Here is a 21,068-nt window from a genome sequence, read left to right as displayed (position 1 = left end):
AATCCAAACTCTTTGTCTGATTTCTATACTGGAACCGTCATTTTAAGAGGCTTATTAGAAAAACATGACCACTTTAGGATTACTTAATTCTTCTTCATATGATGGACTTCAACAAACCATTCTGCAAACTGAATATCAAACATGTTTAGAACAATCCATATTCATATGGTAAGTAGTTTTCAAAACAACTCATGAATATTAATAGAGCGCTGAATTAAAACAGATGACAGGAGCTTAAAATTAAATCAAGTGAGATATAAATATGATCCCCATGCTGCTCAGAGAACTCTTACCATCTTTTTCCATCTGTATTTTCGCTCCTTTGTACTTCCACAGGACGGTTGGTGGAGGCGAACTGACGACATCACAAACAATGTTAGCGTTGTCTCCTTCTGTGAACTCTTGGGGTGACGGTGCGTTTGTGAAGGTGATTTTTTCTGGAAAAGAAAAATGGAAAAGAATAATTTTTAACTGATCTGCATGTGAAAGTATGAGTCTCATCTGAACTTAGTTTCCTTAGCTGGACTGCTTCGGAGGAACACATTAGTACTCAGTGCCATGAAAAGACATTTATTCGATTTAAAATTCATTTTTTCATTCATTTTTTTTTGGGGGGGGGGGGGGGGGGGGGGGGGGGGGGGGGGGGGCTTCTGATGCCTTCATTTAGACCAGACACCTCCAGAAACAGGCTCTGTGACCAATCATAAGCCAATCAGGGAGCCGATCTGCACAAATTCAAGAACTCGTACAGTTGACTTGTTTAGATGAATGTATTTCTCATGGAGTGAAAATGTGCTTCATGAATATGCAGAGTTCAAAAAACATATTGGAAGATTCAAGTCTAGATTGAAATTATGAACTGGTCCTTTCCACACAATCAAATCTGTCCCTCCTTGCAGAACCTTTGGACACCACTGATTTAGAGGATAGAAAAGTGGACTCCTTCAAATAGTTCATTCCAAACCCTTTTACATTCTGTGATCTGTTTTTGAAGATTGCACGGATGATTGTTCTATTCAACTATCAGCTATTTGTTTCACAAGCTTACTGTGATCTATATGTCTGAGGAAACTAGACCAGAATTAGATCTCCTCTATGTTAGTATATGACTATGTGAGCTCCACACAGCACGACATGGAGAGCTAACTTTACCTGAACAATAGTACTGTACCAAATTCAAAGAAGAGTATTTAGAAATTATCTCAACTGGGCGTAAAATATGAAGAGCTATTTCAGAACAGCATCCAGCTGATGTCTTGTGTTAGAGCTTATCTTTTATATCAAATTGGAAAAAACATCTACATGAAAACATGCAGCTGTGACCCTCATTCTCCTCAGGAGAGCACGAGCGGTGAATTACAGCTGTTATTTTCTTTGATTATAGGGGAGGGCTTTGCATTGTGTGCATTATTCTATAATAGCAGCAAACTTTTTTAATGTTCTCATACTGCACAAAGACAAATGCTTATCCCCAACCTCCAAGTGACAAATGAAAATCCAATCATGATTGACACTGTACATTGATTTCAATATGCAATATTTACATGGGTGACCACCTCTAATAAAAAATCCACAGCAGCCGCTGAATTAACAGGAAAGTTTTGTTTGGGAAAGGATTTCATGTCTGATGGACATTTGCTGATGCTTGGCGTTCATGGAAAATAAAAGCCATTACTCACAAGAACTGCACAACAGACAGGATCATTAAGCAGCCCTCTAATGGTCTTCCGACCGTTTATTGAACTGATGAAAAATCCATCCTCACTTGAAAAGAAAAAGAGTAATGTGTTGCCCTTGAGCAGTCAATAAAATTGTGTGAGTTCAATAAACAGGATTTTTCTTTCCTTCTCTGCTCATAGAGCTCAATAATGTGAAGTATGCTGGGTGAGGGCAAATACTCACGAAATATTTTCACTTTGATGGTTGACTCCGCTTGCTGGTCTCCGCTGGTAGCGACACACCTGTACGTGCCTGCATTTTCACTGCCAGCTTTGTATAATGTTAGGGTGGAGGATGACTCATCGTTACGAGTTACTGTTACGTCCGCTCGGTTCAGGTCTATCCTCTCCCCGTTTGGTCCAAACCAGTCTATTTGCTTGGGAATACCTATAACTGAGAGTACAGGCAAAGAAGTGTTAAAACCAAGTTATCTTGAATGTATACAACCCTACAACCAGCTTAATGAATAATGTTAGTCGTTGTACAGTCTACCTCACAGGGGGACATCATTTGGCGGTCTGCATTAATCAAAACATCACTTCAATAAAAATTATCTTGATTTACAGAACATGTTTCTTTTTCTGTCTTGACCAAATGAGAAAGGCAACAGAGGATATTAATAAGAATTGATATCTACAGAAACATGTATTAAAAATGTAGATAACAGCAGCTGGCAAGGCACAGAAACCTGACAGGTGAATAGAGTGCATTGCGGTGAAAACAACTGGTCTAGTGCTTTCAGTATCTCAGTGTTAAGCTTGAGAAACTTAATTCCTGTTTCAGACTATAATGGTCACTCTTCCCTCATTAAGAGACGATGCCTTCAGGCAGCTCATTTAGAAATGGATCTCATGAGGGCCTTCTCAATGTCCTTATTTCAACTGGTGTGTGACTGCTACCTGCTTATATGAAGCGAGACTTCTGGCTTAATGCTAAAACAACTTCACTTATTTTTCTCCTGGTTAATGAAAGGACAACTTTACATGTGAGGACCAGACTTCGATTTGTTTTGAACATATGAGAGCCCTGAATCACTATTGTAATTTTGGCAGCTATTTTTGATTTAGTCTCAGTCTTTAGATGGAAATATCAGTGAGTTTTAGTCACATTTTAGTCTTTTGAGTTGGTTTAGCTTAAGTCAAAATATATTTTTTCTTTACTTTTAGTCAAAACAATTTATCTTTAAATGCATCCATAAAGCAGAAACTGGTAATGAGGTTGAACCAAAGCATCTAAATCTGTAACATTTCTGTCTCATAACACTTTCTTGTGTAATATTTTAGTTTTAATAATTGACTGTCCTTCCAATTCAAAGTTAATGTAAGTGGATTTATTGAAAAAAAGTTCAAAAATTCAAGTCAAGTAGGCTTCAAAAGAAAACTCCCTCTGTAACCAATGTGAGACTACCTTTAATGGACACACAACTTAAGAATTGTATCACTGCAACTTTACAGCAGTCCTTAAATGCACCTGCAGTGACAGGTGCACAGTAAATAGTTTTATGGAATGTGACTTAGGCCTGAACCACACGTATATGGATATATTCCTAAACTGACATTTTTCTGTCCAATTGGGCCTCTCAACCACATGAACAGGCGATTTCACCCACATAAACGGAGATTTTTCAAAACGGATAAAAAAGTGAAGAAATAAAAAAATATCCAGTTGAGTGGATCCGTATAGCGGTGTTAAACGGAGCTGTTGCTGACGCAATGACGTCAAGCACCTAGCAACAAGTCACTGTGTTTGACTGCGCATGCTCATAACGTTCTTCTTCTATGGTTTTCACATTTTTCCAACCTGCCACTTATCAACCAGGCATGGCATTGCAGGCTTCAGAGGCGATCGTTTTCAGTTTGGCCTCTTCGTATGGACAGAGATATTTCTGTGGTGTGGACAGAGATTTTTTTGAAACGGGGACAAAGATATCCGATCAAAAAAATATCCATATACGTGTGGTTCAGGCCTTAAAGATCAGCACAATAGATCGTGCTGACGACATGAGACTGTTCACAGTAACAGCAGCAGAAATCAGGAAACATTAAATAATAAGCCTACGTCAACTCAGTAGCTGGTCGGGGTTTTGTCACAAACGCACACCGTGAAGGAAAACAAAACATATGTTGTCTGATTCTTTATGATGAGTGAATTGCTAAGATTGTCCTGTATTTGTCTTGGAAAAATCAGATGAAAGATATTTATTTTCAATTAGAAACACTGTTAGGATTAAGCTTAATTTTTGTGAAAATGTTGTAAAATACACTTTTTCTGATAACTTTGTTTATATCTTTTTTTTATCTTTAAATTTTCTTCAACTTCAATTAAACTTTTCTCTTCTTTTCAAAATATAATGCATAAAGTAAGCCTTAAATTCTGCAGAATTATGAATGGAATTGCTATAATCAAGGCGATTTTGAAGACTTACCTTCACACATGAAGAATTTGGACTCTCCCAGGCTAATTTCCCCCTGATTTGGTGTGATCTGCACCTCCAGGGAAACTAAAACACATACAAACACACAAAAAAGAAAAAAAAAAAAAAGGAACTTCAATTCTTTCTTAATAAAGCACTTATAAAACACTCAGATATGTTAATAGCAATAACAAATTTAGTCAATCCATTAGCTGGAGTTTCCGTTGCCTGTAGGAATTGTCATCTCTGCACATGTATAGTAAGTGTCACTAGTTTGAAAAGGTAGCGTATGCACAATATCTATTGAAAGAAGTCAACCTGCAAATCCAAACTTGGGCAATGTGAGTTTCTGCTCCAGCAGCCAGAACTGTTTGACATTTCCCTGCTCTCTTGCCTGCTGTCTTCCTGCACTTTCAACAGAAATAACATCCAGCCAGCTCTGCAATTATGCACATTAGCATTCAGCAGTTGGAGAGAACCAAAGCTGGACTGCCAATGTACCCGAAAGAAAAAAAAAAAAACTATATTAAAGTTTCCTTAAAAACTTGTCATGAGATTGTTCTGTCTGCAGAGAGAGATAAATGCAGAGCCTGTCACTGCACTTGATCAAAGACAGGATGGAGAGGACAGAGTTTTGTTATTCCACACAGACAGAAGTATAGCCTTTAACGTTTCAGCGCTTAATTAGAACAAAGCTTCACTTGTTTCCTCCGGAGTCTCCCAAGGGGACAGTCAAGGGTTCCTGTGGTTGACTAAGGAGTGTGACTAAAAAGGCCCCAATTCCTGCTCTATGTTATGCATGAGCGAGATTGTGTGTGTATATGTGTGTTTACAACCATGAGTATGAACACACACAAACAATCTCTCTCTCTGGAGGTCTTGACAGGAGAGGGTACATACAGTAGTACTGAGACATGGGAAAATAAGAAGATAACATCTAGTGAAGACTGGCCAAAAGAAAACAGGAAGTCAGATTTTTGCACTCCCTGCACATGAAATTATGAGATAAAACTGTTTTATTTTGATCACGTTCAAAGCCTGAGAGGCGACATTTCCTCATGACAGCTAGAGGATGATTCAATTTTTGAATCATTATACAGGGAAAGGTGAGGGAGTGTTAGCGAAATCCCTTTTCTTAAATCGTCTGTCCATTCAGATTTGTACACATTAAGACAGGATTTTTTTTTTTTTAAAGGCAATTTGGACAAATGGTCCAAGTGCCAAAGATATTAATTTAACCAGACAATGAATAAGGCTTCAGGCTTCTGCTAAAAAGTTAGAAATGACCCCGTGTTTGATAGTTTTAGAAATTATCTTGCCAGATTTTCAAAAAGTGTGATGTATTTTAACTTTTTTTTATTGTTTTTTTGCTAATCCTGCTCACCAGATTGATTTGATATCGTACATTCTAAATTAGTTTAATTTTAGGACTTAGGATTCTTGCATGTATAAGGAACTAAAGGACAGGGAAGCCTGTAGTTGTGTAAAAGAAGACAACAGCCAATCAGGAAGTGAACTGACTCAAAAAGGAATCAGAGCTAACGCAGCCAAGCCAACACCACCAAACACCAAGAATAACATTTGATGTACATTAAACATGACTTAATGACTTAATTTTGATCTACAGCAAAAACACAAGTGTTTATAAACTTTTTTGTAAGATAAACCACAACAAAACCATTGAGGAGAAGAATTAAGGAAATACTACTGTAATGTGTGTAGCAAAGCAGCTAGCAACGTTAAGCTTCAGAACTCTTAGGTCACGGATCTTAAACTCAAAGCCCACTGGCCAGACAAGGCAGGCGACACCATACAGACTGCCACATGATATCAATTTATAGATATCCAAGAAAAAAAAAATCTTATGTCCTCAAAACCTTTAATCGAGATGCTTCTTTCAAAGACTACAATAAAGGTTTACATCAGGCACAGAGTGTTTCAGGAAAAGTGGGTGAACATCTATTTCTGTCTGTCAAGTTTACTTGGAATTACACCTGTTATAGGTGCAAAGAGAAAATTGCTGTTCTTAGCGGACGCATGAGCCGCACAGCTAAAGAAAGAGCTGTCAACATAACAAAATGTAATCCAGAAGGCAAGAAAGGAGGTAAATCACAGAATAGGTCTTGACTTAATGATGACCATGTTCAATCCATACTGAGTGTTTCAATAGCCACCTTCAGTGTCACCGTCAGAGCAAATGTGGCCCAGCTGTCTGAGAAGCGCTCCCGTGTGATCGGCAGCAAGCATTCGTCAAAAAGAGCCCAATATGACTGTGAAAAAGTCGTTTTGAGAGGTAAAGTTCATTGAACAGTTCAATGTTGTTGTTTTTTTCAACCTCCGCCTCTGAGGGAATGTTTTTGGGAGAGTTTGTCTGTTTGTTTGTGAACAACACAACTCAAAAAGTCACCTACGGATCCTGATGAAATTTTCAGCAAATGTTCAAAATGGGATAAGGAAGAAATGATTAAATTTTGGAGGTGATCTGGATCACTGTCTGGATCCTGGATTTTTTAAAGGATTCTTTATCATTGTGAGATATGGCCTTTTTCACCATATGTGCATATAACTCCACAATAAATGGTCGGATTGCTTTGCAAAAGAAAAGGTCACCATAATTTCTGACAGATGTATAAGTATAATCTACATCTTGTCAATAATCTTGATCCTAAGATCCGGAATATGAAATATGTACTGGGTCATCAAAATTTTCAACACTGTCAGGTAACAAATTATCATACAAACCTGCAACTAACACCAAATTGTAGCAGACAGTCTGCTGAAAGGGAGTATAACATTAAAGTAGGATTTAAGTGTTGCGTGACAATCACAATATGCTTGGTGGAGGTCTGCGCTCTCTGAGTGCTTCTCTAGTTTTGTTTGTTTGTTTGTGGAACACTTTAAGAGGCCCCCTTGGGATAATGTTGGATGCTCAATGGCCCTCAGGCAATTTGAGTTTCAGACCCTTGTCTTAGGTTTGTTCCATATTTGTTTCAAGTTTGAAAAACATTTTAAAAGAGATTCCCAGAATTGAGTCAGGATCCAAACAACTGATGTTGTGATTGTCTTGGTCTGGTGTGTTTGTGAAGGGTGCGGGGAAGATGTCCTGTGGAATTTTTAATACCTCAGCTCTAACTGTATGTAAGGCAAGACAATCTCAGTGTGGGCAGAAAACACCAAGCAGAGGTCTTCTCTCCATGCTGCATGTGAATCAAAGGGACTGATTAATCACACTGTGATTTTGTAATTATTAGAACTCTTTGGAGTGCAACAGGAACATTTCCCTGACATTTGGAGGTCCCGTCATGCATTGGGTCAAGAATTAAAACCTCTTTGTAAGGGCCAGGCCACCCAGTGGTTTCTAATGAGGGCTACAGATAGTGGTTTCCATATTAGCCTATTCAATTAGCCATGAACCTACTAAAGCCCAATTCTGTGCAGAATCAATAAACAAAGAAACATTAAATGAGATGTGAACTATTTTGTATTACTCTAGGAATACACCAGATCTGTGTCTGTTTTATATCTGCTTTGTTGCATGTTGACTGCGTGCTCTCTGTCAACTCACAACAGGTCCATGTTCAGTCTGGCTTGTAGCAGGACTGCCAGACAGCTGGAGTCGTGATATCGAGGAGTTCTTATGCTTCCCACACCAATTATGAGGCTCTCATTGCTCACTACGGCAGTAAAACCTCAACCTGTGATCTTCTCATCTGGCTCCGCTAATTATAGCAGTTTGTTGTTGCTGTCAAGCTAACTATGATTCGGTTTTGACATGCTTTGTTTTGTTCTGAAAATAAACAGACAATTTTATATAATTGAGTGGGACTTCCTGTCCCACTCTGTGAAAACCTGTTGGATCCAATGTTGAGACAGGGCAGTGAATCAGTGGAGACACATCTAGTGTTTTTCAACTGTTCAGCTTCAAACAACTCTGTTGTTAAAAAGTAGAGCCCGACTGATACGGGATTTTTGGGGCCGACGCCGATACCGATACTGGGGGCAAAAAAAAGCCAATATCCAATATATCGGCTGATATATATATTAATAAATTTATTGATATACACAGGATATATACTGGATGTAAACACAAATTATTATAATACCCATATGATTCAAGACAGAGACAGAACTATTAAATTTAAACAAGAAAGTTAAAATATAAAACTGTCAACATAAGAACTGTAGTGTTAACCAATAATATATAAGAACAAGCTGTAAATACAATAATAAATAAATAAGTCAAACTTTAAACACAGTAAATATAAAAAAATTACAAATGTAAACACACAATGAGCAACTTACATGATGCTAAAACGTCATTCTATAGTCTTACATTAGATAATGGTGGACGGAGGGGGTGGGCACTCGGGCAGTGTGCAGCCCAACAAACATGAGCAGGAGCGACAGAATCTCCGTGGAGCAAAAATTTTTATAATCGGCTAAATTTTTGCCGATGTTGATTAATCGGTGACAGGCCTAATCGGCCCGATTAATCGGCCTGACTGATTAATCAGTCGGGCTCTATTAAAAAGGCATTTTAACATGAGCTCTAATGAGATGTCCTGAGCTTTTGGAGCCTCCCTCAAGTGGAAAATCAAGGAACTGCATTTCTTTTTTCTTCTTTGGCTTAATTTTGAACACACAAGGCTTTTTAAGTTCGGGATGATCCAATTAAACTCTCTATCTTTGGAAACCCAAAACTATTAAGAGCCAATGTTTGTCTATAACTATAAAATAAGATACAGTAAACCTGGAAAGGATGAAAGAATGAAGATAACTGTAGTGTCTACAGTCTGCTCTACCATTATCCTTATGTTAGCCAACTGACAGTTATACAGATCACATAGCGCCGCCCCTGATTGCATATGTTTAAATCTTTTAGTTGTTTGAATTTGTTTGATTACATGTTAGCAGGGTTTGGTGTTAAACAGACATAAACATCAGGGATCAAAACCCTTCTCAATTCATTTTCATACAAACTACTGACTAAAATGATGTCATGCTAATTTATGGATAAGGATTTGGTTTTAATTGGATAGGGAAATAAGCAGGGTTAGGATTCATTTAGTCTAACAAACAGGCGGCTCATTTGCAGAGGAGGCACGATGATGATTATTCAAGTCGAGTGAAGTTTATTTGTACAGCCCATTATCACATTCAATGTCTGAAAGAGCCTGAAGCCAGGACTATCTAAGCAGACCAAGAAAAATCCTCAAAAAAACTGCTCGGCGTTGAAATGTGACTGAGACCAGGATTGGAAAGTGATAACAGAGCACAGAAATAAAGTGATAAACCCATTAATACAGCCCGTGTGAAGTAGAAGGGTTAAAACGAGGTCAGTGGAATAAGCCCCATTTGATAAATCCTCAAACATTTCCAGCGTCTCTATTTTTCATTCGTCAGTCCCAAGGGGCCACATAGGTGGAGTGGCGCTGAGAGTCGGGGTAAAATGCAGGGTAAACGATGAGTCAGCGTGTCGTAGCACAAAGCCAAAAAAAGCTGGGTGAATTTTACGTGGTCCTGGAGCGGAAAAGCGTAAGCTCATTTTGTTAAGACACTTATTCCCTTTGACATTTTTGCTGTGGTGATCCACAGACACATACAGACACAAATGAAACATGACTGGATGGATCAGGATTAACTGTGGCTTCTGTAATGTTATAAAAATTCAGACACTGCAGAATCCTTCAGGCAGATATTTACCTACTTATACATTTGAGCTGTAAATCATAAGCAGTGTCAGATATTTTTAATGTTGAATGTAAGATAAAAATGGTCTAAAAACAAGTATGTAGTCATTCTGGCTGGGTGTTAATATTAAATGTGCATCAGACTCTGCCCCCCTAAGAAACAGAAGCTGAGGAAGACAAATTGTCTTGCTTGATAGTGAAGGTAAAGGAGTGACGGTAAGTTGAGCAATTTTTGAGTGTTGAGACAATGAAACTTCACAGCATCCATAGCATTAAAGTCAAAAAGTCAACAAACCAGACTGTCAGAGCTGTCAGCAGATTTCATAACACATTTTTTTTCTGCATTACATCAAACAACGCAAAGCATCTTCCAAGAAAGCGCTCGTTCAAGCAATGACGGTCCCAAAGGGAATTTCCATCACATGATCATCCTCGTTCCTGTCTCTCACTTCGTGTCTCTGTTTTATTCTGTGAAACAGGAAAATAAACAACAACACACACCTGAGTGGGGTTTTCCATATATAACTTCTCTGTAGCTGTAGCAAAAGCACTAATTGGTTCCTTGCTGATCGAAGGCAGAGTCAGGGTTCCTCATCCAAAATAAGGCTACACAAGACAGGGTAATTGCTCTGCAACCAACAGCTCAATTCTTATATGTGAAAAAGGCTAGCCAGCTCCTCAAGTTCCATTAAAAGGGCAGAAACTCTCTGACAGCAGGCCGTGGCCAAATTACAAGAAGCAAGTGTGTGTCTTGGAAATTTAATCTGCATGTGAATCCCTGGTGACAAATCCGTTTTAAACCCAGGTAAGACTGCATCTACACATTATGGGCTTTAAAAGAGCATGCACTAAAGATTAAAGAAAAGGGTTTTAAGTGGAGAATCATCCTTACTTCATTCACAAGACTTTTTATTACCTAAACCTCAAGATAGGCTTTTTTAATAGTAGAATAAACTTCTAACACAGATTTTTTGCCCCTTCATCTTGTAGGTTAAAGGATAAGTTTGGTTTATACAGCTTTTACATTGTTTATAGAATGTAGTAGAACAAAATACTCACCCAGAAGGCTTTCCTGATCCAAGCAGTGCTTCAGGAGATATTTAGATCCAAAATCATGCAGAGGACGTCCGTATAATGGGATCCATCAGGGCATAGACACTGTGCTCCTAAAACTGCATTAATCGTCCAAAAACTTGTGTTTTTCACCAATATCCCATCATGGTCCGCTCCAAGTTAGTCCTCTGCTGCAGTCTGTGTCACTCCAGACAGCACTGTGTGGCTGTAATGACCTCTGAACTGATGAAGACTTTGTTTACGATTGCCCCTTCCCGCATGCCCAGTGCGGCTCATTGTTTCAGGGGAAGACGGCAGGCTACATGACGACTCACGGAGGGGCAATCGTAGACAAAGTCTTTGTCAGTTCAGGGGTCAGTACAGCCCCACAGTGCTGTCTGGAGTGACACTACTGCAGCAGAGGACTAACCCGGAGTGGACCATGATGAAATATTGGTGAAAAACATGAGTTTTTGGACGATTAATGCAGTTTTAGGAGCTGCGCTGTCTATGCCCTGATGGATCCCATTATACGGACGTCCACTGAGCGATTTTGGATCTAAATATCTCCTGAAGCACTGCTTGGATCAGGAAAGCCTTCTGGTGAGTATTTTGTTCTACTTCATTCTATAAACAATGTAAAAGCTGTATAAACCGAATTTAACCTTTAACTAACTGCACCATGAGAGCATGGCTGAGAGAGCACTTCCTGGAAAACGTCAATCAAACAATTTCGAATTGCACATGCATTCTTAGACAGCAGAAAGAAATGAAAAAATTACTGTATGTCTGGACATCAACATACTTTTCCAAAGGATTCATTCAGTCCCTTAAGATCAGCCCTCTTTGTGTATTTCATCTTAAAAGGTAACACATCAGCATGATGTAAAACAGCCTGACAGGTACAATAATCCTGCTGTTAGTGAATGTAATGGTGGGGTGTTCCGCCATTAGATCTAATGCTCTGATGGGGTGTTAGCCCGGCTCATGCATACTGCTGATTAACTTTTTTTTCACCATCAGTAAAAAAAGTCTGTTTTCATTGCTTAGGACTGGCTGAAATATGCATTATGAGAACAGACTGTTTATTCCAATAGGAGAAAAAAAAGAAAAAGATTAGTGGTATGCATGGGTCAGGTTAACACCTTTAACAGAACATACAGTAAATTTAGATTTACTACACACAACACTTTACATTTTTATTGTGTTTATGCGGAGTATTATTTATTTACAAAATTTGTGATTATCTAGGTAAAATGGTCTTAATTTCCTGACAGCAATAGATTTAAGTCAGGGTGTTACTCCCTTCCCTGTTATTCACAGCAATAAGGAATAGTTGTAAGCTCTGTGTGGGACAAAATCAATGTGAGTTGGATCATATACCCTATATCATGACCTACATTATCATGTTATCAGGATGTGGGAAATACCAAGCCCTAAAGGGTGCAATGTATGGATAATAGGAAACTGAACAACCTGGAAACTGTGAAGAGCAGACATGTAAAGAAACTGGGCTGGATGAGGTTCCAAGAGGGAAATAAACAAGAACAAGGATAAATGTTTCATTGGATTTCAGCTCTTGATTCAACGGCTTATACAACAAAATTGAACCAGGCCAGAATTAGCCATCATTGACAAACTATGGGTTGAAACCCACAGCACAAATAAAGGGTCTCTTTCAAGGATTTTAGAAATATGGACAAATGGCCTAAAGAAATTCCCATCAATGTCAGGAATTGGACCACAGACATCAAGACACTAATTATGGTTTAACCTACAAGTGGTCCTAGAGCACATTTCAGCCAAAATATGTTCCCTTAAGCCTTACAAGGATGGATATAGAAACCAAAAAAGATAATTAGATTTAATAACCTCTGCCTTGAGACATGTTAACGGAATATGTTTAAAACCCCAAGATCCGCTGCCAACAAGCATATGAAGAATGCTGGCCTGTCCCTGAATCTAAGCAGCAAATTAAATCTTATTTACAACCGCACCATGTGTTCAGCTTGACACATGAAATATGAGCCGAGCAGGATGGTCTGCCTCAATTTTACCGCTGCACCAAGAGAAATACTAAGACAACACCAGCAATAAATCTAGCTATTGGTCTCATTTTTTGGGGGGTCGGCGGACAGGAAGGAAGAAGGTGACTATGAATGCAACACAGGAGCTGCAGCTCTGACACTGGCAGCTCAACTGTGACGTAATATTTACTGTAGCTGTGGGCAATGTCACATTTGGAAGCTGGTTGATAATGACTAAAGGAGACAGCTTGCAGTGTCAATAATTCATGTCTCTGTAGGTCATCAATACACCCGCACTATTACTGCAGTCTTAGAAAAATCTCATTAAATTTATACCAGCAGAGAGTAATATCACGATTAATTAATGACAGCCTTTCCTCAGCTGTAGAGTGGGTTTCTCTGCTGCTACTAAACGAAGATCACAGAGTATTGTAGCAAAGATAAATATTTTATGTTATGTTGTTGTAACTGCAGCTAAGATCCACACATGATGCTCCCTTTCAAATTCAAATGGCTGTAGCATTTAAGAGTCGTATTCAAGATTTGTGCAGCACAAGCCCGTAGCAGTGTGCCACTAAATATCACAGCATGCACATGCCCATGCACGTGTCTGTGAAGGTCTGTGTAGTGACGCTGATGGAAGGGGGTGATTTCATGAATGAAAATGATGAACATTAATGCCCTAGGGCGTCAGTAATCAGCAGTTGCAGTTGGCGATCCTTAAATAGCCTCATGTAGCTTCGACCCAGCTCCAGTTGTGTCTTGAGTACATATTCGCCCACAGGAACACACTGACTTTTCCACAGTTGTGTCCAAAGCAAAGTGATAAGATGTGAGGTGCTGGAGCACCATATAGATGAGAGTTTAAGCTGAGCTGTCCTCTGGCCTCTGTGGTTATCTCAGAACAACACCTCTGGTGCTGTAGTCCATGCTATTGGATGTTTTAAGCCTCAACTCAAACCGTGACTCGCTTGGCTTGCCGTGCAGGATTATGTTCATTATCTATTCTGTTAGCGTAAAATACCCTCACACACAAGCGCGACTCTAAGCCGGCTGAATTAGCAGCCACAGTTTGAAACTTTTGCTCTATCTGTAATCTAGTGTCAACAAAGGATCTGATCTGTCCTTCAAATGAAAGGTAAGCAAAGGCTGCACATGGTCCTGACATAATGCCAGAAATGTGTTTTCATGGTATTTTTTCAAGTGCTTTATCTGTATTTGACCTATGACATATTTATGTCTGACATGTACAAATCACTGTCTTCAGAGCAATCTGTGTGAAACACAAGGTGCTAGTGCTGCATAATTTGGCAAAATGATGCAATTATTTTGAACCAGTGGATGAAAAAAAAAAGGGTCCCAGTAAGGGGTTTGCCGTATCTTACTGTTTACAATAAAACCGGTATAATTTTTTGATGATATAAATTCGTCATTTCGGGATATTTACAGAGCAGAGACGCAATGACGTATGACGCTCCCTGCTGTGTACAAAACAATGGCCAAGAGTGAAAGTAGCACGGCAGCATCAACTTTTTCCTCACATGAGGATTTAGTGCCTAAAAGAGGAGCTGCCTTAGTGATGTGGAGGTGGTTTGGTTGACCCAAGATCAAACATGCAGCAAAACACATTAAAGTGATACTCAGGATGGAACAAGTTGGGTCCTATCACAAGGTTTAGGGCAGAAATTACCCCTACAGCAGTGTTTTTGTGCAGCAGAAGCCCAGGGTGCTCGCACTAAAGACCCCTCCCTGCTCCTCTGCCGGTTTCCTCTGCACTCAGACGGGGCCATTTTTTACTTGACCAAATACAAAAATAAACGGACTCCCACCAAAAAAATCTGATATCAGTCTGCATTCACGCTTTATTCAGAGAATTTTCAGCGCGTTACTTTCACACAAAAACACTGCTAAATAAGGTCGTAAAACGGAGCTACCTCCGCTACAGAGCCACAGCTGGCTACGAGGCGCTCGCCGCTTAGTGTATCAGTCCGCTCTTGGGCGTGCCAGATATAAACAAACGCAGGTAGTCTGCCAGGACAAAGAGACACGATGAGAACTAAAGCCTTATTTAGCAGTGTTTTTGTGTGAAAGTAACTCGCTGAAAATTCTCTGAATAAAGCGTGAATGCAGACTGATATCAGATTTTTTTGGTGGGAGTCCGTTTATTTTTGTATTTGGTCAAGTAAAATATTGCCCCGTCTGAGAACAGAGGAAACCGGCAGAGGAGCAGGGAGGGGGTGTTTGGTGCGTGCGCCCTGGGCTTCTGCCGCACAAATACACTGCTGTAGGGGTAATTTCTGCCTAAACCTTGTGATAGGACCCAACTTGTTCCATCCCAGAGTATCACTTTAAATGCAGAATGTGCCAGAGAACTGTTACCACAAAAGGTGGCACCACAAACATGTTCCATCACCTCAAGCTAAAACACACGGCCGAATACAACCGGGCTATTAAGACGTGAGGAGGACCCCAAAGCTGTGTTATTATCGGTGGAGATTTTGCCTCTACGACTGATGTGTGGTCGAGCTGAACGTCCAAACCAAGGGGCAAGTAAAAATGGAGCCTATGGGGAAGTGCTAAAAGTCGTTGTTCATCAAGAATCCGCTTGAGGCTGGCTGCAGAGAGACCAGAAGCCACTTCCACACTCAGCCATAAAAAACGACTTTTACGGCATTAAAAAGCATATTTACAGCCTGGTTCAAAAACAGCTTGGGTCTAAAATGCTGATTTCACTATCAGCCTACACTGTATGATGAGTGGATTTTTTTCCATCTCTGCGGTTTAGAAGTTATTAGGATTGTCTGATTTTCCAATCAGAGGCACGTGATCAGGCGCCCTGTAGCTGTTCGAAGGAAAACTTACAGCCAGCGTCAGAGCGAATGTGGCTGCGTCCGAAGATTGGCTTCATTTCATGATTTCAGGAACAGATGGGTGACTGCGCAGTGCAGTTCAATGGATTTTTGGCGCATGCCAGTTCATACAGGATGCACCTCTGGAGCGCCGTGCAGCACAGCACAGCACAGGGAAGCACCCATAGCAGCTGGATACCTGAGATCACAAGATCACAGGAGAACCACATGTTCCTGCAGGAATTCCACCCATGACAACATACTTTCATGGTGATTAATTAGTTTGTTAAGCTCATCTGGCCCTCCCAAAACTTCAGCACCTTCCGTCCATGCCTTCTCTTTTCTGTTGCTGTCCTTATAGAAGAATGTGTTGTGTCGTATAGAATTATGACGTTTTTCACCTGCAAGATTAACTTTTCCTCCTCCAAAGCGTCAGATTTACACTAGATCTAACCTAAACTATTTTTACATTTCAAGGTTGTGTAGTAGTAGTAAATGATTGGAAAAGTTGCTTATCTACTGTGTGCAATTAAAATGCTGTTATTCAGAAGCAGCAACCACTAATAATAAGTTGTTCATTGCCCCCCACCCCACCCCACCCTACCCCTAGACCCAGTTTTGTAAATGTTTCAGTAAAAGATCTTAAGCGCACTCCCTCAAAGTGCCAGATAGAAAACAGAATACTGAAGGAAAGGGGTTTGAATATTTTGCTGATGAGAGGTCTAGTTTAAATATAACTCTGTGTGTTGTTCATACAGGTCATAAAGTTTGTGTGTCCGTCAGGGTTCTTGTATCAAAGACAAACATTTTGATGTTATTCTTATTCTAATTGATGTTTTTAGTAAGCCCCTTTTAATGTCACAACCATGCTTCACACACATGGAGTCAGAGCAGCTAATGGGTGTATGTTTTTAAACACAGATGCACATTTAACCATTCAAATCGTAGCCTTTTGTGCAGCCACATAATTGCACATTCTCAAATCGCAATTGCAATTCAATTAATCGTGCAGCACTACTGGGTGTCATAAAGACAAGGGCGCACAGATACACATGCAACTGACATGAACTCATTTGCCCTCATTTCCAGTCAAACAGCCTTTAACTGGTAGCCCGTGAACCGCAACGAAGAAAACCATTTTACAGTTCAAATGTCTGCAGAAATGAAGTGTCACTGCATCAGTAAAGCTGCCAATGTGCTTTTAATACATCGCAAGTGACTGACTCACAATACCCAACAATATACTGTGGCACGATGCTATTAGTCCCCCACGTTGGAGAAGAGAGAAAGTGCCAATAACTCTCCCACTAAGACCAATTTATTGTGTAGGTTTATCATAACAAACACAGAGAGTCAGATTTGTCAGTGGGACAGGCTCAGAAGAAGCTGTACGGAAAAAACACCTCAGTAAAGGATTGATTTGCTTTTTAAGGGCTATGAAAATGAAATAAAGTTGTATATTAATGATGTGTTGTATGTGTACGTTACTCTGACAAAAGTGTTGTACCGATGCTGTAAAATACTTTTCTGTAAAGAAGGCATGTAATTCACATGTTTTGATTACTCCTCAGCAGGAAAAACATTTCCTACCTGGAGATTTATACAACATAAGATTTCTGTCCCATGGGAGTGATTGATCCCAGAGAGGTTGCATTCAGGACCCATTTCTTTTAAAGGAACAAGTGAGTATTTGCTTGCTGCTCATGCCTCTCAACCACAGTTATACTCACTTCTACCAGTTGCTATGGAAACGTGTTTCCCAACTCTCCTCTCCCCATATTTGACATCACCGCTCTCTCTCTCTCCCTCGCTGGTGTCTGATTGGATGCAGCAGTGCAGCCTCTGAGGAGTGACTATTTACATCCGAGTGACTGTCAAAACAAAGCGCCACAACTTCAGCTGATGATCGCAGCGATTGCCTTCAGCGGCTGAAGCTGTCGCTCCAACATCTGCGCAAGTTACCACGTATCAGAGAGACAAAAAAACCTGAAGTTCAGAATCATTTCGTCAAACCATGTGGTCTCCAGAGTGCAAATTGACAATTCATCCCCCACTCAGCTGGCGCTTTGCTCTTTATTACTGCCCCTTGCTGAGGCAACTCTTGTCAGGTTTTTTTTTCAACACTTCATTTGTGCATTCCCTGCTTCAATATGATACTGCAGAACAGATGGCTGGATCTCACAGTAAATCTCTGTACGTTAGGTTTAAAGGAATGGGTGTGTGCCAACTCAAGAAAAACCAGTAAATAGAAACGGAGCGGTTCTAAAATATATCCATTTCAAGGCTTTCAGTCCAAATTACCCATGTAAAACCTTAATCTTAATCCCAAATCTTCTCCTCCGTGGCATCTACAGCTTTTAAATAGGCTTATATGGCAATCTATACGTATTTAAATCCTTTAGTAAGAGTTAAAAATGATTAATTAAATCCATTTTTTTTTCTACAACAACAGTCAGCACATAAAAGGATTTGGCAGCAAAAAGTAACGTTAAAAAATGAGGGCATAAAATACGACTTGAACACTGACGTAATGGTCATATTTATGGGTTATATAATAGGGCAGCACATATTAGAATAAGAGGCCAAGGTAGCAGAAGCTGAGATGCCACAGTGGAGATGATTCAGACGGCTATCTGTTGTCAGAGAGTGGCTGTTTGAAAGGTGTTTGGCTGTGATACAGAAGTATCATAAAGCCGGCTGTATTTCATGCCCGTATCAACTTTATTGTTTTGTCATAAGCCAAATGGATCCTTTCTGGTGCTTGCGGTGTAGCTTCCTGTGAGTTACTTTTAGATCATTTACCTTAAATTATTCTGACATAGTACAGAAAAATCATAGCAAAACTAACACAAAAACTAAGGTAAGATGTTTTTGGTAGATTATTTCTCTTACCAATACCAAAATGTTGCTATTGACTATTGTTTTGAGTTTCTGGTACCCCAGTGTGCTGCCAATCAGGTCCTTAATTACCACCTGTTTGGCAGCCCCTGTGAGCATAGGCCCGGCTTAAGTTGTTGGTAGGTGTCTGCTCCAAGATTCAGCATGTTTGGCACTGGCAAAGAAGATTTGGCACATTTTTCATGGGGGCAACCCACAAACTCAGCTCAGCTCCTTTTCCCACAAATCTATGTTGCGTACATATTAACACTAAGGCGGCCGAATATTTTAGTATTAAAGTATTCTACTGAAAATCCCATCGATTAATCGAGTAATCGGATAAAATACATTTTTGTTTAGTTAAAGAGCAGTTATTTTTCAAATGAAAGTTTTTCTCTTTAAGAAATAGAGTTTTCTGATACAGCATGTCAATAAGAGCACTTGCTTTGGTAGCTCCAAAATTTGTAAACTCACTTTGACACATTTTTGGTGCCTTGTACATCTCATAAAATGTTGCGGCCCCAAATGGCACCCATTTCGTAGAATGACCCATTAGTTTCCAAACTCCAGAAAAGAATCTAGATTTGTTGCTAGTTGCTATTTTGCATTAGAGGTTGCTTGAGGGATCTGAAAACTCTCTTAATATGGCCTCAGCTCTATTTGAAATACCACTCTTTGATATTTTTTAAAAATTAAACGATTCCTCAAGGCGGAGAAAATTACTCGAGTATTTTTTGTAATCGAGTACCTCAAATCATTCGAGTAATCGTTTCAGCTCTAATAAACACCATTTAAAAGTAAAATAAACAGTCTTTCCAACAGTTTAAGATTCATACCAAGAAGCATTGTGACAGGATTAAGTTCATTTTATAGCTCATACATGACAACAAAGAAAGAATCTACTAAAAAAGCATTACTTATTGTGATAATTTTATAATTCAAAATGTCTTTTTGATTTAAAAACAACAACACAAATTTAATGTAAACCTTTGTAAAAAAAATTGCGTTCACTCTGACCTTGATAACACTGAAAGGGTAATGAATGAGCTAAGAGTGACTAGGGATGGGTACCGAATTAGGTACTTTTAAAGGTACTGACCGAATTCTGTCAAAAGTATTGGGTACCGATTCATGTAAAATCAAAAGGTACCATGTTTAGGTACATAAATGCATCCTTGTGACTGTGAAGGAGTGGAAGAGTAGGCAATTTTGTCATGCTGGACATGAACATAGCATAATAAGGTTATATACTGAAGAATAAATATGTTAAATTGAAAAGAATTGACATTTTATTATCAAACAAATTTTTATTTTTAACCACATAGACACAAAAAAGTACCAAAAATTACTGATTGCCAGGAACCGGGCATTGGTACCGTATCGTTTCAAATGTGAAAGGTACCCATCTCTAAGAGTGACCAAGCCAGGATTGGAACAAAAGTAACTATGTCCACCTGTTCAATCAATTGAATGAGGACAGTTCGGACCAGTTTTTAACGGAACAATAAAGGGCACTTGACTGCACCCTTAACATTTGTGGCACAGACTCCACAAACATCAGATCTTGCAGGACCACACAAGACTTTGATGTAAGGTAATCCACATCCTCAGCCAGATGTGCTGGCTTATGTTGTGGTAATTAACAACAAATGGCCATTTTGACTGTTATGGATCACTGACTCTTCCTGAAAGTGTCAATATTCTAATGTGCAGTTGATTTTATACAGATTACACTTAAGGGGTAGAAAATATCACTCAATCTACCTATTTAAGCCATAAGTGCTCTTAATGACCACATAGTTTTTTCATGGTTATAGTTTTCAAAAATGTATCCTTTGTTTGCCAAGCAAACACACCGTGGGAAGTGTCAGAGCTGGTAGAATACAAGTTTAACGTCTTTTTGTACAATAGGACAACTTTGAAATGTAAAAATTTAACATAAAAGTTTTAAGAAAATGTGAGAAAGACAACGGTTGCTCAGACCTGGAGATGCTTTAAGCTTTAAACGGGAGTGAGTTGGATGCCCACGCAATGTCTGAGATAAACGTGTTATTAAACGTGTTGAAATGTAATGCTGGTGTGTTCTGTTCTTTAAGAGATATGCTTACATATGAGATGTGTGAATTGATTAGGTGCTACAGAGACAGATTAGACTATTTTTAACCTAGTGGTCAAAATAACCACTCATGATGATTCTACTAGTGACTGAATTCCTGCACTTCTAGTATTAATGCCACAGGCTTGTCTTCTTTTCCACCATGGGTACCAACCAGTGATGGGCGATATGACGATATATATTGTACATACGATAGAAAACTGTCTATCGTGTCATTTTTCTACCATCGTTTATATCGCCGTTTTATCAATGAAAGTGGATCTAAACAGCATTGGCTGTACTGCGACTGTGATTTTGCGACATTGCGCTGCTTTACGTTAGTCA

The 21,068-nt window shown here is 39.4% G+C and overlaps 1 protein-coding gene across 7 annotated transcripts in view; it reads right to left on the bottom strand.

Annotated features, from left to right (window-relative positions):
• The window catches only part of ncam1b (neural cell adhesion molecule 1b), a 96,845-nt gene that overhangs the window by 41,901 nt on the left and 33,876 nt on the right, over positions 1 to 21,068 (bottom strand). For all 7 annotated transcript variants that reach the window (XM_074678993.1, XM_074678995.1, XM_074678994.1 and 4 more), the window contains exons 2-4: positions 4,145 to 4,219; positions 1,903 to 2,112; positions 294 to 437 (exon numbers count right to left, since the gene is read on the bottom strand). In XM_074678993.1, coding sequence (XP_074535094.1) covers positions 294 to 437; positions 1,903 to 2,112; positions 4,145 to 4,219 — 429 coding nt within the window. The remainder of the gene's footprint in view (positions 1 to 293; positions 438 to 1,902; positions 2,113 to 4,144; positions 4,220 to 21,068) is intronic.

The sequence above is a fragment of the Halichoeres trimaculatus genome, unplaced genomic scaffold (genome assembly GCF_033239565.1).
Source record: "Halichoeres trimaculatus isolate MK-OKI-2021-1 unplaced genomic scaffold, fHalTri1.1 fHalTri1_scaffold_9, whole genome shotgun sequence".
Classification (NCBI taxonomy): Eukaryota; Metazoa; Chordata; class Actinopteri; order Labriformes; family Labridae; genus Halichoeres; species Halichoeres trimaculatus.
Note: the sequence above shows the minus strand (reverse complement) of the source record. Positions and strands in the feature narration are given on the sequence as shown.